This window comes from Azolla caroliniana, unplaced genomic scaffold (assembly GCF_043228905.1).
Source record: "Azolla caroliniana isolate FFs.n. ecotype wild unplaced genomic scaffold, voAzoCaro1.0.p SCAF_7, whole genome shotgun sequence".
NCBI lineage: Eukaryota > Viridiplantae > Streptophyta > Polypodiopsida > Salviniales > Salviniaceae > Azolla > Azolla caroliniana.
This window is the reverse complement of record NW_028230442.1, coordinates 975,211-992,995: the sequence shown is the minus strand read 5'-3', so window position 1 is coordinate 992,995 and position 17,785 is coordinate 975,211. Positions and strand designations below refer to the sequence as shown.

General features: G+C 39.5%; 2 protein-coding genes across 2 annotated transcripts; both read right to left on the bottom strand.

The window, feature by feature from the left end:
* Window positions 1-334: 334 nt before the first annotated feature.
* LOC147861436 (pentatricopeptide repeat-containing protein At5g27110-like) lies at window positions 335-3,822 on the bottom strand. Its single transcript, XM_087322799.1, has 2 exons — window positions 3,572-3,822; window positions 335-3,479 (listed from the first exon to the last, which is right to left on the bottom strand). Exons 1-2 carry the CDS (start codon window positions 3,642-3,644, stop codon window positions 559-561), a joined length of 2,994 nt encoding a protein of 997 aa, XP_087178925.1. The 5' UTR covers window positions 3,645-3,822; the 3' UTR covers window positions 335-558.
* Window positions 3,823-7,128: 3,306 nt separating this feature from the next.
* On the bottom strand, window positions 7,129-17,404 carry KAK (HECT ubiquitin protein ligase family protein KAK). Its single transcript, XM_087322222.1, has 17 exons — window positions 16,013-17,404; window positions 15,602-15,712; window positions 15,390-15,506; window positions 15,126-15,305; window positions 14,828-14,992; window positions 14,369-14,590; window positions 14,159-14,280; window positions 12,612-14,070; window positions 12,420-12,524; window positions 10,656-12,332; window positions 9,906-10,133; window positions 9,714-9,818; window positions 8,949-9,029; window positions 8,789-8,857; window positions 8,581-8,709; window positions 8,226-8,372; window positions 7,129-8,131 (listed from the first exon to the last, which is right to left on the bottom strand). Exons 1-17 carry the CDS (start codon window positions 17,006-17,008, stop codon window positions 8,066-8,068), a joined length of 5,979 nt encoding a protein of 1,992 aa, XP_087178348.1. The 5' UTR covers window positions 17,009-17,404; the 3' UTR covers window positions 7,129-8,065.
* Between the last annotated feature and the right edge of the window lie 381 nt (window positions 17,405-17,785).

The window sequence follows — 17,785 nt, the reverse complement described above, 5'->3', positions numbered from 1 at the left end:
TTTGTACCATCGTAATAATAAAACCAGTACATTATTTATGTCCAAATATGTGTTAAAATGTTGAGTACATCTGAGATTAACTCCAAGATCCTCTCAAAGTAATTAGTTTTATACAAATCCATGATTAACTAAATTAGCCAATGTATTGCATATATACGAATTCATGTATACCCAACTCTCCAGCATTAGTTTGTAATTTTTTAATGATGATTTAGTTTTTTTCTTTTTGCACTAAATCAGACTTTTTTTCTATTTATCCCTTACAATGCCAATCTCTATCACCTTGTGCACAATTGTTATTTATCATCAGTACATTAATATAATATTGAGACTATTTTATCATTAACCAAGATCTTATTGATGGTAACTTCACGTGTAAAAATATACAGAAGTTTATAGCACATATTAAAGAATAGGGTGTTGTTTAATGACATTGTAACAAGCCATGATCAATGCTGATAACAAGGCTTAACTTCATCGTGAACATTGTGGATGATATCAAAGGTTTTACGAACCATGGATACCAATATTATTAGATGGGATGGGAACTCAACATACTCAGCCGTGTTCCAACTCCATTGTGGTGAAATCAGCTCCTACATGCAACCCAGCTGCTGCATTTATATTTCCTATGGCCACATAAGCAGAAGCACAATTTTTCTCTAACACCACTGATTGTTCAAAAGCCCATCTCCCAAGCTCTACATTTGCCCATTTATGGCATGCACCCAAAAGAACCAGAAATAATGGCAAACAGTCCGAGTATGGCACTTTCTCAATGATGTGCATCGCTTTGTTGAAATCTCCAGCACGGCCAAAAAGATCAACCATACATGTATAGTGCTCTAAACTTGGACTTAGATTATAAGTATTCATATGATCAAACACTTTTTGACCCTCATCGATAAGCCCAACGTGACAACACACACTCATCAAAACAAGGTAAGTAACCACATCTGGTAAGACACCTCCTACCATCATCTTATTGAATAACTCAAAAACTATCCTGAACTCACCCAACTGAGCATACCCTGCTATTAGAGCATTCCATGATACCACATTTTGAATTGGAATTTTAGAAAACATTTCATATGCCTTCCGTAGAACACCACACTTGGCATACATGTATATCAATGCATTGCAAAGAACAATGTCTTCTTGTAATAACCCTTGATTTCTCACATCTGAACATGCATCTTCTCCCATCTCAAGAGATCCTATGCTACCACAGGCTTTAAAAATGCAAATGAATGTAACTGCATCTGGCACGAAGCCCTCTGCCCTCATCTCAAGAAAGCATTCCAGCGCTTTATCCATAAGTCCATGCTCAACATACCCAGCAATCAGAGCATTCCACGTCACGACATTCCGTTTTGTAAGTTTGTAAAGTACTTCTTGTGCTATTTCCAACATTCCAAGTTTTGCATACATGTCTACTAATGTGTTTCCGAGGGTAATGTGTTCTTCAAGAAGGTTCTGCTTAATTATCTCTGCATGTACCTCTTCGCCCATTCTCAAAGATCGTATGCCCGTGCAAACCTTCAGCATGCAGATAAAAGTGACCAAATCTGGAAAGATTCCATCATCTCGCATATGTCTAAAGCAATCTATGGCTTTGTTGCTGAGGCCATGATAAGCATACCCAGATATGAGTGCAGTCCATGATGCAGCATCTCGTACTGGAAACTTGTCAAAGACTTCTTGCGCTTTTTCCATCATGCCAAAGTTGGCATACATATTCACTAATGCAGTGCCAAGCACGGGGTCATTTCTCAATAACCCTTGCTTAATAACCTCTGCATAAATCTCTTCTCCCATCTCAAAACATTTCATGTTGCTACAAGCTTTCAGAATACAAGAAAAGGACAGTCCATTGGGCGAGATTCCCTCATCTTGCATAAGCTTAAAGCACTCTAGAGCCTCATTATCCAGCCCATTTTTAGTATATCCACTAATCAATGCATTCCAAGTTACAACATCCCGGACTAAAAGTTTATTAAAGACCTCCCTTGCTTTTCCCATCATGCTAAATTTAGAATACATATGAACTAATTCACTGCCAAGGATAGGATGTTTTTTCATAAATCCCTTCTTACTAACCAGAGTATGTATCTCTTCCAGCATTTTGAGAGATCCAATGATACCACAAACTTTACACATGCAAATAAAGGTGCCAATGTCTGGGCAGATGCCCTGGTCTTGCATCTTTTTGAAGCAATATAGAGCTTCATTTGCAAGTCCATGGTGAGAATACCCAGCAATTAACAAATTCCAAGATATAGTATCCCGTATCAGGAGTTCATCAAACAACTCTCGGGCTTTTTCCAGTACACCACATTTAACATACATGCCCACCAATGCATTTCCAACATTAATATTCTTTTCCAATAACTTTTGCTTGCTAATCTCAGCACGTATCTCTTCTCCCATCTCAATGGATCTTGTAAGGCCACATGCTTTCAAAGCACAAACAAAAGTAATTGCATCAGGGGAGAGGCCCTCACCTTGCATCCGGTTGAAACATTTCAAAGCTTCGTCACCAAATTCATATTTAACATATCCACCAATCAAAGAATTCCAACAAACCACATTCCGCACCCGAAGTTCATCAAACAACTTTTGTGCTTTAGCCATTGCACCACATTTAACATACATGTCCACCAATGCATTTCCAAGCATAACATTTTCTTCCAATAATCCTTCCGTTCTAACCTTAACATGTATCTCCTCTCCCACTTCAAGAGACTCTATGCTACCACAAGCCTTCAAAATCACAATAAAAGTGACAACATCTGGAGAAACCCCATCTTCTTGCATAAGACTGAAGCAATTTAGTGCTTTTTGACCATGCCCATGTTGGGTGTAACCGGCAATTAATGCACTCCAGGATACAACATCTCTTATACAAAGACTGTCAAAAACTTCCTGAGCTCTTTCCAACATGTTGCATTTCACATACATATTTATCAAGGTTGTGCCAAGAGCACTGTTTTTCTCAAGTAAACCGTTCTTTCTAATCTCATTGTGAATCTGTTCTCCTATGTGAAGACATTCTATACTACCACAAGCTTTCAAAATAGAAATGAAAGTGGCGACACCAGGGTAGAAACCATCCTCTTGCATCTTTTGTAAGTATAGCATAGCCTCATCAATTAGACCATTTTGTATATACCCAGAAATCAATGTTGTCCAAGATACAATATCTCTCACTACAAGATTATCAAAGACCTTTTGTGCTTTTTCCAACATATTACACCTGGCATACATATCCATCATAGTTGTGCCAAGTTTAACATCCTTTTCCAATAACCCTTCCTTACTAACTTTTCCATATATTTGTTCTCCTATCTCAATAGAGCCTATATTACCACAGGCTTTCAAAATGTAAAGAAAAGAGATTGAATCTGGAACAAAACCAGAATCTTGCATTTGTTTGAAACACTTCAAAGCTTCATGATCAAGTTTATTTTGAACATACCCTGTGATCATAGAATTCCATGACACGTGATTTAGACATGGAAGCTTATCAAAGACCAATACTGAATCTTTAATGGAACCACATTTTGCATACATAGAAAGCAATGCATTGCTAACCCAAAGGTCATTACAAAATAGTCCTTTTCCGAGTACAAGAGAATGGACATGTCTGGCTCTGCTAAGGTCCTTCTTTGTATTACAACTCTTGATCAAGTTAAGAAAAGTATGGCGATGCTGAGGAAGCTCCTCTTTGTTTGTGTATTTGGGAAATAACGGGGATTCTAAGAAGAACCCATCGTCCATTCTGAAGCAACAGGGGAAATACACATACATACCTGTATATGTATGTTATCACTTTGTATATTTCCCCTATTTCCCCAAATGCCCCTGAGTTTCTACTTATTTCCTCCATTGCCCTTGGGCAACCATATTCTATTCCCACGGCAATTGAAGCGATCGTCGGGGATTTAAGCAAATTTCACTACATGTTCATCGGTGATTTCTTGGAGAAAAGGTTTTATGCCACAGTATCCATACACACACGCCCATGAGAGACTCTAGTTGTGTTAGACACTTGCATTTCATCGATGGTTGATGATATCTTAGCTTGGTTGTTTATGGTGTTGCAACCTCTCATTCATCTAGCATATCCTTTTTGCTAGATTTTCAATTATTTCAATGTGCATTTCCTTATGCCATGGCCTTCTAGCTAGATGTTCATTTGTTTGTATACATGCAACTAGTTTTATGTGAAGGACTAATAATAGTGTCATAGCGTAGCACATGGATGAGAGTTTCGTTGCTTAATTTGCACTACTATATTCTAGATATAAACCTAGCACTACTATACTCTTGATAAGGGTCAACAACATTATTGTGTATCTTCTCTTTTCTCTCGTATCCATTCTTATGCCAGATACATTCCTATTCCATCTGGCTCTACCCGTTTTCCCTTCTAACAAAGGCACCATCCACATAATGATATTTCTTTAAATGAGTGCATCAATGAACCCATGTTATAGGGCCTGGGAAGATCTTTTCTTATCTTTTTTCCCAAACAAATATCCTTCCATTAGTTGTATAAAAAGGGTCATAACAGCTACAACATACAAAGTTTTTCCCCCCCAACCCGTCTTGTGAAAGACACTAGTTGAGGAAACAAATCCAAAATAGAGAAAACAATCCACTCATTGTAAGATATTCCTTAGACACAACGCAAGGTATCATATCCATAGACAACAACCAAAGTACTTATATTTGGAAACAAGCCCTCGTAGGTCATAGTTACGAACCTTTCAATACTTCTTCAATCTAGTCATGTACAACATAATCTTTATCCAAACAACCCCCAATGCTACTAGAAACTTTCAAGGTAGATAACAGTGTATCCCATGTCTGTCTATTGCAGACTTGAAGGCGATCCAATACATTATACTATCAACTCAACAAATATGCTTCCTCTTTCCACATCAACCATCTCGCTGGTTACCACCAATTTCCTATCATACAACGCATTAAGTCAATTGTCTCCTCTCCTCATGAGCTTATGCATCGGCCCCAACACCATCATCACTCATCCTTATCAAAAATATACAAATTGCTTCGTGAAGTCCACATCAACCATCTCGCCGATTACCACCAAATTCCTACATAGAGACAATAAAACGAGTTTAAATTCCTCCACACCATCATCACTCATCTTTATCCAAACCATGAAAATTGCTTCGTTAAGTCCACATCAATCATCTCGCCGAATACCTGCAAAGGGCATGGGAAGATCTTATGCCATGCAATGTAATAGGAGGGCACAATCGTCCTTAAATAAAAACTAATTGAGCTTTAGTTATTAGTTTAGATGCACATTTCAACTTGCATTTGTGTACTCTTTTCTCTCTCTTTCTCACCCTTTTTTATACGAGTGGGTCACATGTGCATAATTTGTAATGACATCGGTGAAATTAGCTTATAAGGAACCCCTCTATGTTATAAGGAATCCTTGAATACCCTTCGTCAAAGATCGTGGTAGGAGAAATGGAAATAACACTAGCAATAAATCAATGTTCGGATCAGCTCTGCACAACACTTAACTTATAAACTCTGAAAGACACAGACATAAACAAACACAGACAATGTATAGCCGAAAGTTATCTCTATATATATTAAGCCCCCTTATACAATACACATGCTCCCTTATAGGAAAAGCATGGAGAAGTTACACTACTAATCGGCACACCGTTTCCACTTTACAGTTACAATGTTGTAAGACATACCGTTACGGATGTCCTATTTACATTATTCTACACAATTCGGCAATATAATTTGGTATTACATAATTCGGCTATTCGGCCTTTCAGCCCTTTCACACTTCGGCCTTCTTTCACTTCACTTTATACCCATACGGGTTACATATGAACTTCATTATATCATAAAATTATCCCCACTAAAAGGTGCCTTGCATTTTTACTTTATTAATAATTCAAGTGTTAACCCTCGTGTGAGTCATATTAGTCGTCACAAATCTTCACTACATCAACAATCATATATTCATGTTATTATAACATTAGACACACTTATTTATGCAACGATTAATATTTGAACTTTTCATTTTGAACATAAGAGTCTCTAATATATAATAAGCTTTATCATTTCCATTTAGAGCATAATAATAACTCATTTTTGTTGGTTAGAACTTAGAATTTAGGAACTCCCAAAAACACAATGCATCGATTTTCATTTCCTAGAATATCCCATCATCTCACATTTAGGAGATAATCATTAGTTTCAGCACTACGGCATGAAGTTGCACAACACACTATGTTTGAATGTAGGACCACCTTCCAAAAATGAAGATGAAACCAATCGAGTCATGAAATCTCGCAAGCTCTATTAACTTTTTATGTTGTGGTCCCTTCACAACCGATGTATTCAGTTATAAATTATTGTGAATGCAACCAAATAACAATACATATCCTCTATTTTCCACCTTGAGACTTCATTTTCACCACCACCCTTGTGCTTTAGGCCTCAATCAACTAGAGTTGCTCCCCTCTCACGTTTTTGTAATCCTTTCTATGTCATTTTCTTGTTAACTCTTAACCAACGGATAACATTTGCAACCTCTTGTTACTGCATCCTATTACTACCAGGTTCAAGACAAAAATTGCCTACAATTTCTCTAGTTCAAAAGGCAATGTCATCGAAATTTTGTTGGATTGAAGCTAATACTATCTCTCTCAGAAGTTGTCTCCATCTTTTGCTTGATCTATACAAGAATGATTAGATTTGCAAGTTGAGGCATAAAATTGGATGTCTTGTAAAGAATGACCATGTAGAGCGACACCTTATAAAATGCTTGCGATACAGTAAAACGTACTCAACAAAACATGAATGCCCTTGTTTTGGGTGTTGCTTTTTTTTATCGCCCACTCATCTTTCTGAGATTAATGTGATTACATATCTAGAGAGCCTCATTTCTTTGATGCTCTGCAAAGTAAACATGTCATTAAAAGGGAATGACTGCATGGAAGCACCCACCAAAAAGGTAATTCCAATTAGTTTTCACTGGAATATATGTTAAGTTCCCTTCGACTATTTATTCCAAAACCACAACGCAATCAAACATATACACAATACAAAAACGTTCAAGTATGATTAAATGCCACAATATTTGTTTCCAAAGCCATTAAGATTATTGCTGTAATTTTCCATTGTAATTAAACTGCATAGGGATGTGACATTCAACCAATCCCAAAAGTCTATCTCTGAGTAATTTGAATGTTCATTACCATATAGCATATTTGAGCATAAATGGGTATATGCATCAACATATTGTGGTTACAAAAAGGATAAATGTCCAACAAATGACAAATGTGATCAGCAGAGAGCATCGGCAAGTACATTTGTCTAGTCATCAGTAACTGACCAAACATTTTTAACACATTCTTGAAATATAATATTAGTCTGTAGCAACCCCAGTATATTGTAATTTTTCATTCAAAGCAACTTCAAAAAAGGCACATTTGAGACTGCAAAGAAATCATCCTTGCCTCAATGCAAAGCTAACAATTGCTATGTGCAACACTTGATAAGATGGTCATAATCTTCACAATCTCCATCTTTAATGTCTTTTGCATCACATGTATATGCACCCATAAAAAATAACTTTCTGGATCCATTTTTCACCCATTCGGCATATATCAACAAATGCATTCAATCTCAAGAAAATCTGAACATGGTTTGCGTTCTCCAACCAATGGGTTCTGTTTGCTCAAAGAGATCAATCAAGGCAAGCTTCACATATTTTCTTTACAAAGATCCACATAAAGAATGTGACGAGGACAGGGGATTTTATCAGAAAGTTGGCAATATATAGATTTGATATCAGTTCAATAGGCGTGTACCAATCCAATGCTCCTCTGTACATGGTGGTCTAGACAACATATCTCCAACCCATTCATTACCTTTAGGAGACCCCCACCAGGAACATGCGTAGGACAGAAGATTGAAAGCAAACTAGCAATGCTTTACCATGCCCATAAACCCACGCCCCAATGAACTTCTGATTCTTCATGCCAAGGAACTCCAGCACTCACGACAAGTCAAAAGAACCCTGCCCTTCAGATATGGCAAAAAGCAGCCTTTCCCGCATCACCTCCTATAATGGAAAGAATGCTTTCTCATTTATAAGAACAATCTCGGAAACAAAAAGTATTATTATACATCCTACACTAGAAACCTTCCTATTTTACCTTGCAAGAATATGGAGGTAGCTTCAAATAGTTTGCGCAGGTCATCACACTAGGTAAGTCACCATCTGCTAATGGAGTTCCTAAAGTTGAAGTTCCAGGTGGGGTAGTACCCAAAACAGATGCTGCACCACTAGCTCCAGTTGGATGCTGGAAATGACGTTTTTAAAAATTAAAATCGTACATTAATCACACTTCTCTTGGCTACCTCTCGATTACTAGAAATATAGAAACTTGCAAATGAAAGTGAAATATACTTTTTCTTGGCTATCTAGCTGTTATTTTGTGAATAATGGTGAAACACACTTTTCCTTGGCTATTTGGCTTAGTTATAATAGTGAAACACACTTTTTCTTACCTTGCGAACAATGGTGAGCTTTGGGTTGAGAGCAGCAAGACCACCAGAAGGAAGCTTTGGAGCTCCAGTTACAAAACGTAAAAACGCACGCTGCTGCTCTGAAGTGAACTCCCCCATGATCTCAAGAAGCTGAAAATGAACAGTGATTAATAAAGGGAGCTTTACATGATTCCTGCTGACCCAAGTATCAGAAGCCTAAAAAACTTACATTTCGAATTGGTGGACTCGCTACTGTATAACCATGATCAAACTTTATATGCTCTGCAAGTGTCTCCGCCTGCATCAACCAGAATAAAGAGCATCAAACATTAGCTCAAGCAAGGCATCAATAAAGTTACCTGGTATACTATTGCGATAGAATCACTCACAGTCCACATTTCGTTGCAACCACAGAGTAAATAGTCAAGCTCATCTTCATTGAATATCTGGAGTGTTGAAATTTGGAAAACCTGTTGTATACAGCATATATAATTCCCTTCTTTTGGTTCAATATTAAAACATAAACTACATCTGAACCTCTTGTTACTAACATTATCTCAGTATTCTCATAAGAAGCAAGTTACAATAAATAAGTTGTGTCCACATTCCTATAACAGAGTGCCAATATCCATGGATGAACAGTTGGAACATTTAGAAATAGAAAGAAGTATTATCCAAACACAGCTTAAAATATGGAGGTTAAAGGAAATTATTGTTTGCATGAATTACTTATAATCAAATACTAAAAATTAACATTGTAAGAAATCGAGAGAAAGAAGAATGCTCACTCACTGTGTTGTTGATGTTTCTCAGTTGAGACTTTCCTATTTTATTATGTAAATATGCTTGTACAATTCACATATTATAATTGGTATCTAGTGAAACATATGTCTTCAGAACATTTCACAGCTTTGTTTTGGTCAACTTAGCACATGATTTTATCCTAAATATCGCTATCTATTGTTTATCATGATCTTAAGCATTAAATGTTAAGCTGCTTGTATGTTGTGTATACAGCTCTTAAAAAAATTGCAATCATCTACACCATCAGAATGTTTCAAACCCTTCAAAAGATCGTTCTAACATGAAACAAGAGACCACTTGTTCAATTAGTACACATCTAATATACCAAACAAGGATATTTTCCAACAAACCTCATTGAACCCAGATCGGAATGCGTCCATTTGTGCAGAAATACCGGCCTTAACAGTAGCATCAACTACAAGATTCACATACTCTTCAAGTGTCTCAAGATTAACCTGTGCCATGATTACGCGAGAAATGAAAATAAGGATTTTAATTCCAAAAAACAATATATGTACAATAAAGACTAAAAGAATCATTACTGTAATATTTTGTCCATCTGGCTTCAAGACATAGTCTGGATATCCGGGAAGAGTAAAGTCCAGGCACAAATCTTCAATCTTGGTGTCACGAAAGAGCAAAGTCTGCAATGCTTGCTTGCTTCCACCTGAGGACTCCAAAAACTGCTTTCTACGAACAAGGTTTTGCATTTCTTGCAGAGTCGCTCCCAACTCAGGATCTAGAAGCTTTATATCATGAAGATCGAGCTCCTGCAAATACAGCTCATTCAACACACGGAAGTTTATATGCTATTTCTATTGATAGTAATATGTATGCCTTCTTCTACCTATCTTGAAGATGAAAATATATATTTCAGCATATACACCTCAGATTGAAAATCTCAGATTGTTTCTGTATTTTACTCATAAACAGCTTTTAGAAAATATACAGATTGAACATAGGAAAGATATTTAGGAATAGTTATGAGTGTAAATCTGCTTGTTCTACCAAAGTTAGCTCTATTCTTGACCGATCCAGCTAAAGAAACTTGATCATGAAAATTTGGTTTTCAGCTACCTTTTTTCACCTTCTAATGCAAAAGTTTCTATCACGGACAGGGTTCAATCAGTTGGGAGAGTGTATGACTGAAGTGGGGATGTTCCCAAGACCAGGGCCTCCATGCAGTGTTCCTTGTCAAACAGTTTATTCTTTGTTCTATTTAAGTTACTAAAAACAGGACGGTTTGATTCATATGTACATGTTTCTGCAATGCATAAAACACATGGAATTACCTGCCCAAGCATAAATTTGTAGAAGGCCGTGGACAGCGGCAAATCCAAAAGGCGGCCGTCCTGAAGGGCTTTGGCCATTGTACGACCTAGAAGACAATAATATGCTATGACCTTCGTGTATCTGGTACTCTCCGAGGTGGTTGGCCATGGACGTGGAAATAACCCATATGGAGCAAGCACATATTCTCCATCTTCGGGGAGTTCATTGCTCACGTCATTTCCCTCAGGCACAACAACATTCTCATCTAAGATTTCAGCATCGGCATCTTGCATAATTAAGTCGCCACTTGAAACACTTTCGCGCATTCCTACACTTGAGCTGTTACGCCACATCTCCAGTGAAACCTTTTGAAGATCACGACTCAACAATGTGTAAAACTCTAATGTTGGGCCTAGGCCTGTCCCTACTTCCCCAAAGTATTCCACTTCTAGTACAGCTTTGTGGCTGGAATACAGCTCCATGACTTTGGCAGCAGAATCTAGAATTCGGTTCCTCGAAACTCGAACCTTCTGGCGTTGCAATCTGCCAATGCGCAATTCTCTATCATTTGAAGGATTAGGGTTATCTGCACTTTGTTGCTGTTGTAATCGTTGCAACGCACGAGATAAACCAAATGCAGTGGAATAAAAATATTGCCTTCTTGTTTCAAAAGGGAAAAGGAATGGACAGGCGCGTGTCAACTGGTAGCACCATGCAGGAAGGCCCCCACTACATAAAGCAAGAGCATCTTGCATTTGACGAGCTAGCTTTGGTGTTAATTTATTGCTCAAAAACTCTTCCTGAGGAATCAAAGGTCCTAAAGCCACGCCATTTGCATGTGTTATCCTTCCTTCTACATACGCGTCTGAAATTACTTGAGCATGCAAGCGAGGGGCTAGGCGGTTCAAACCATCCAATACTCGAAGCAATAGAAGAATGGAGTATGTTGAGTTAGACTTATCTAAATCACAGGGGAGCTCTCCTATCAAAATGCTATCGAGTAATGATTGTTGGCATGATCCGTCAGCTTTAGAATTGTAATTAGTAGTATTGCTCACAGCCATATTACAGACTTCTCCTATAACTTTTGGAGTTGAGCTACTGCTCGAAGCTCCTACAGATCCCTTCTCAGAAACAGATTCTGCTTTCTGATAGCTAATATTATAGACTTCATCCCAAAGCCGTTTACCTTCACCGGAGGAATAATCTGGAGCAGTAAATCGTTCATCCTCATCCTCATCCGCAATGGCCTGCCGTTGTATGGCCTGGAAAATCGTGGATAATCTATTGAGTGGCTTTCCAGATAAAAAGAAAGAAAGTCTTGCAGGTGCAGAAGAGGATGATGATGAAGACCCTGATGGAAGTGAGCGACGGTCTCTTCCAGCACGTACACCTTTACTACTTGCTGATGCAAGTCCAGCCATGGCTGCAGCAGCAAAAGACAAGGAGTTCCTTGACGCAAAGGAGGCCCCTGTTCTCACCTCATGTGAATCAAGACCCCCTGCTGTCAATAGTGATGTGCGATTGCCAAAATGGATACCTTCCACAGCAGAGTTAAATCCAGTAGGTTTAGATACTGTATCACACAATATGCCACTTGTGGAAGGCCCTCCAGTAGCAGACACTCCAGAATCTCCTAGCTGAACAGCATGCACACGTTCACGGACACAAACTGCTGCAGGTTCCTCTCCAAAAACCTTCATACCAACAAAAACCAGTGAGAAATGTGGAAATGAACTGATCCATCAAAATTTTATTCACAATAATGGATCACATCATAATACCTCTTCGTGCTCTTCTTCCTCTTCCTCCTCTGAGAATTCATCCTCATCCATAGCCATAGCCATTGCCTCATCTAACTCAACAGGGGAGACTTCTGCATCATCATCCTGAAAACAATCATTCAAAATACAATGTAAGCCTTCAGAATGTACCATTCATTGAAACATTTACTGATAAAAATGGCAGCATCTTACCTCACTTCCAAATGGTGCTACCGAATCACCATGGGAATGTTTGGACACAGCAACACATGCCGCTACAGCAGCTGCACGCCTCCTCGCAGCTGCATTCCTCGTCTCTGGACCTTTAGTTTCATCTGGGCTCCGAGCACCCATCTTACCTTTCCCTTTCGATGAACTAGTATTGCCAGCAGTTTCCAAATCCTTCCTAGTTCCTGGAGGAGTTTCAGATGACCTTGCTGCCGATGCCCTTGATCTGGTTGAGGGCCTTGTAGTAGGTGGAGTAGATGTAGGTGGAGAAGTTGTGCTTGGTGCACTTGCACCTTCTGAGTTGTTAACAGCTGACGATTTGTGGGAAGAATCGGATCTTTGCACCCGAGGCCACAGAAAATCTTCAATTGATGATAGTGTAGCCAAAGGGTCAATTAAAACAATATTTGATGAGTAATCTCGCAGGCCTCTCTCTCCAGGCACTCTACAGAGACGCAGTTTGAACGGATGGGCTAAAGCACTCAATCCAGATGCAACGCTCGCGTTTCCAGTTACTGATCGAGGTGCATGGCTTAAAATCACAGGAAAACGTTCAAGAGATGCCAGTGCATTCTGGAGTTTTCTAACCAGGACAGTGATAGGCGCTTCTTTTCCATCAATACTGGAAGGAATACCAAGCATAACAAACTGTTTCAATCTCTCCAATGCTTGTTGACGAAGCCCGGGATCAGTTAGATTCTCTTTACATTGATTTCCGCCAGAAAAGAAATTCAAAAGAGCAACAATGATTCCAGACCCCACGAACTCAAAGGTAGACACACCATCCCCCCTACTGAGCTCAGCAAACACCTCTCCTATGGCAGCAAGCATCATTTCATCCCTTTCTGCTGAAGTCAGCACTCCCGCTTTGCCTTTTCCTTTCCATTTACCCTTGCACCCTGGTGAAGTCTCACCATTCAGTTTCGCACACAAAGCCTTAAGCTTGCTAAGGCTCTCGGTCACTCCAACATCAGCAATGGCTGAATCAGCAGGAAAATGAGCTGCCTTGAAGCTTTTGGCAGTTGAGATAGCCAATGCTCGTAGTCCACTCTTTGATGACTGAGCACTAGTGTCACCACCAGAGGATGATGGGGGTGATCCCACAGGGATGAAACTCAAACCTTTCAAATCTTCAGGAGTGGATACTCCAGAACCTCGGCTACGTGTTCCACGTCGGGTTCTCACAGGTGGAGTTCCTTCATGAGTCCCTGCAGATCCATCTCCAGTCTTGGTGACAGATTGTGGAAGTGGAAGTGGAAGTGGAAGTGGTGACGATGAATTCCCATTATCACTAGCAATCAAATTATCGATTGCATGTAGTACCCCTTCTTTCACAAAAAGCTTCATGAATACATCAGGGAGTTTCCTCATCAATATGTCTGCTATTTGCAGAGCAGTAAGAATTATAGATGAATCTTTCAGAGCCAAAACTCCAGCCAAGAAGCTGCAGAAACATCAGGCAGAAAACGTATTGGTTATGAGACTGCTTTTCTTTTAGCCCTTAAGACCAATAGAGCCAAACAACTGTTTACCTTGATATGTTTAAGTCTCTGAAGAGAGATCGTAACATGTCGGCTGTGCTAAAATGTACCAGCTTACTCATTGCAGCAAGACATTTATAACGAACAGGTGGGTTCACACTAGAGCCATATACCTATTGCACAAAACATCATGATAAGAACAATCAATAGATAAAGGACTTCTATATACATGGGGGAAACCAAATCATGCTAAACAAACACCTGGATGAGTACTGAAAAGAGGTCTGTTCCAAACTGTATTAGGATATCTGGATGATCCAAAAGTAGTTTTTCTCGAATGGAGGAATGGGAGTTTTCGTCCAGTTTTGCAGAGGTTGGTTGTCTGCGTGATGTATTACGCGAGATGATTGGACCCTCTTGAGGCACTGCAAGTTGCGGCATTGGTGGAAGCAGTTCATTGACAAGATTCACCAGCTCGTAAAGCTGTAACAGAGAGAGGAAGATGTATTCAAAAGGTTGTCATTTCAGCTTCACATAACTTCATCAATCCACAACAGCAATGCACAACACGATTCAACTCATTGCAAATAACAGAGGTGCATATTCACAAGGATTTATTTTAGATTCAAAATGAACTGTGGGTAATGTGCAAACATTCAATTATCTAATGTGTGTAGAGAAAAGTCAACAAATTTGTATGAAACTTTTCCAGAATAATACCTGCTCTGGAGGCCTATTCATGGAAGATGGCACCACAGAAATACTGGCAACTAGTCCAGACCCAGCCAGAATGTCCTTCAAGATGCTACTAACATTCAGAAGAAGAAGATTCTCAGCAGCAACTGCTGAACCACTCGCACAAGTTGACAACAATCGTATCAAACCCTGAAGTTTAAATTTATTAAATAAATATCTCAGTCAGCTTCCTTTTTTGCATATACAATAAAGGATCAGAATGGCTCCAATTGAATCTCTTTAAAATGCGCTACAAAGCTAAAGGGTGTGTGGTAGCATATACCGTGTATGTTGAGTTGCTAAGAGATGTTTGTGAAACCGAACCCCCACTGGAGGCGCTAACTGAGATAAGACGCACAGCTTGAGAAATGAGACCATGAGAGCAAAGTGTATCCAACTTCTCTGAAGACAAGGCAAATGACTCTGCTATTCGAGTCAAGCAAATTGAAGCATGCTCTACCACCTGCAAAATTATCATGCATGAAAGTTAGGGATCCTGCCAAACTTGAATCATTATCGATATGTCTACATTGAGCATATCAATCACCTTTGCATCTTGGTATTGAAGAAGATTGGTCAATATTGGCACAGCCTCCATAACAAAATCAGATGCATCTGATGGCAGTTGCCGGCAGATATTCGCAGCAGTAGAGACAGCAACCCTCTGTAGGAGTAAGAAAACAAAAGACTTTCTATTAGGTATACCTGGAAAATCTACGATATCAAGTTTTTAGCAAATTGCATGTGATTCTACTGTACCTGAACACCCGTGGAAAAGAAATCCAGATAAGAGAGAACAGCAAGCAGCGCTCCTGCTCTTAAGCATGCAGTTGGATGTTCATGCGATATTTTATCAAGAGCTTGAAGAGACTAAAAGGATAACAATGTGTTCTTAGTCAGATTTAGTTAAGAAATATAATTGAGCAAACAGTTCAATCATAGAATGGCATACATATTCAACATGGTTGAATGTGCTTGAAGAGAGTAAAGGAATAACTGAATGTTTCTCACATTTATTGTAAGGAAAGTAACCAAGCATGAAAGCTAATCATAGAGTGACATATAAAACCGATATTTATGTTACAAAACGTAATCAATCACAGAGTGACAGATGGAGCTGATAGATAGCTAAGTGAGGAATGAAATACTGGAGTGACACGTAATCAATACCTGTTCCGCAAGATCAATGTATTCAATAGTAAGAAGGCGAGCACACAAACAAGGCACCGCCCCATAATGCACAACCGCGGCACACGAGGATGGAAGTACATCGCAAAGGTGTGTAAGTGCACGTGCCGCCAATAGCATCATATCAGCATTATATTCATGGTTCAACAGACTCACAAGGACAGGAACAAATGAATCAACTGAGAAGCTACTAAGTGACTCTTCAGTTCCGATAGAAAGCAATTCGCAGAGCTGAGATAGAGACTCAAGTTGCCTCCCTTCTTCACCATCGGCTCTCAATCCTGACAAAATCCTCTTTAGCTTACTACTTTGATGCGGGCTCGATGAAGGAAGAAGGTCATCAAAACCTGCACCAAGCTTTCTAAGGAGTCCGTGGAGGGCACTACTTGCTGAAGCCAAGTTATATTGCCTACTATTACCCTCCACATCATTGTGTTCTTCATCACCTGAAGGGGCCGGTCCATCTCTATCTCCTCTTTCTCTGTCTCTATCACCGCCAGCCCGTGGCTCTTTCTCCTTCCCTTTATTGTCGGCCGCGGCCTCTCTCTCTCTTTCCATGCGGGATGAGGTTCGACGGCCTAGGTCTTCCTCTTTCTCTTTTTCAGCCTCTTTTTTCGCAGACTTTGATGTGGAAGAAGATGAATGGAAAGGGGGGGAATCCATACTTACGTCTTGGAATCGCGAAACTGCTGTTGTAGTTGTTGTAGTTGTCGTAGTTGTATTTGTATTGAAACTTGTGGGCAATTGAGAAACTGTGGAATTTGCAGGCAATCTAGAAACGGTGGCGGTAGTTGTATTTGTGAGCGTGGTTGTATTAGTAATTGAATTCGTGTAAACTTGATGCTTATTGCTGTTGATGATGGAGCGAGGGAGAGGAGGGGAGGAAGGGGAAATACGAGGTCTTTTGTTGCTAGCGTTATTGGGTGGCGATGGCCGTCTTCCTGTGGCCTCCGCCCTCTTACGGCTTCGTGTTTCCATAAAAGAACTGCCCCCCCTCCTCTCTCACCTCGCCTCCTATCGCTCTATATATTCCTCTGTATACTGTTCGTCCATATGCTTTTTCTATATTTTCCTCTCCTATCTTCTCTTCTTCCCTACCTTCTGTTCTTTCTTCTTCTACGACTCTTCTTCGATTGATCTGTTTGTGATCTAGGTTCTGCTTCAAAACCCTATCAGATGTCCCAGGAGTAGTGGAAAAAGTTACCTGATTTGCGGTGTACGAGATCCGTGGAGGTCTGGCTATGGCTATGGCTATGGCGGTGGAGTGAGGTCGGTGTGAAGAAGCGACCAGCATGAGGGGAGACTCGGTGAGATGGGAAAACAAGATGAAAATAAAGTGAAGAAGAAGAAGAAGAAGAAAACAGAGGAACAAAAAAAAAAAAAAAAAAAAAAGTTGGGGAATGAAGAAAAGAAGAAGAAAAACAGAGCAAAGAGGAACAGAGGAAAAAACAGAGTCTTCGCAACCCCCCCTTTAAAGATTGATCTCTAAATATACACACACACACACACACACAATATACAATGTAATGTAATGTAATGTAATGTTTATAGGTTTGGCCCTATTCCAATCAATCCACACACAAAGACGCATGTATGACACACATGCAAAACACGATCGAGTTTCTATCGCCTTTTTCTCGCACTCTCTCGCTTCGAGTCTTCATGTTATCGCAAGTTAGTTGGTTAGTAGCAACGGCAAAGATTCGAGAAACATGATGCGAACATGTGGTCAAGAGAGAGAGAGAGAGAGAGAGA

Bases quoted from the DNA above. Each gene is read 5' to 3' on its own strand.
- LOC147861436 (XM_087322799.1), bottom strand. From the start codon at position 3,644: ATGTCCATTCTCTTGTACTCGGAAAAGGACTATTTTGTAATGACCTTT. The intron at 3,480-3,571 runs GTATGCAAAATG...CTATGATCACAG, and splicing joins AGCAATGCATTGCTTTCTAT to GGTATGTTCAAAATAAACTT.
- KAK (XM_087322222.1), bottom strand. From the start codon at position 17,008: ATGGAAACACGAAGCCGTAAGAGGGCGGAGGCCACAGGAAGACGGCCA. The intron at 10,134-10,655 runs GTAATTCCATGT...CTGTATTTGCAG, and splicing joins ACAAATTTATGCTTGGGCAG to GAGCTCGATCTTCATGATAT. The intron at 8,132-8,225 runs GTAAAATAGGAA...TTTCCATTATAG, and splicing joins TACCTCCATATTCTTGCAAG to GAGGTGATGCGGGAAAGGCT.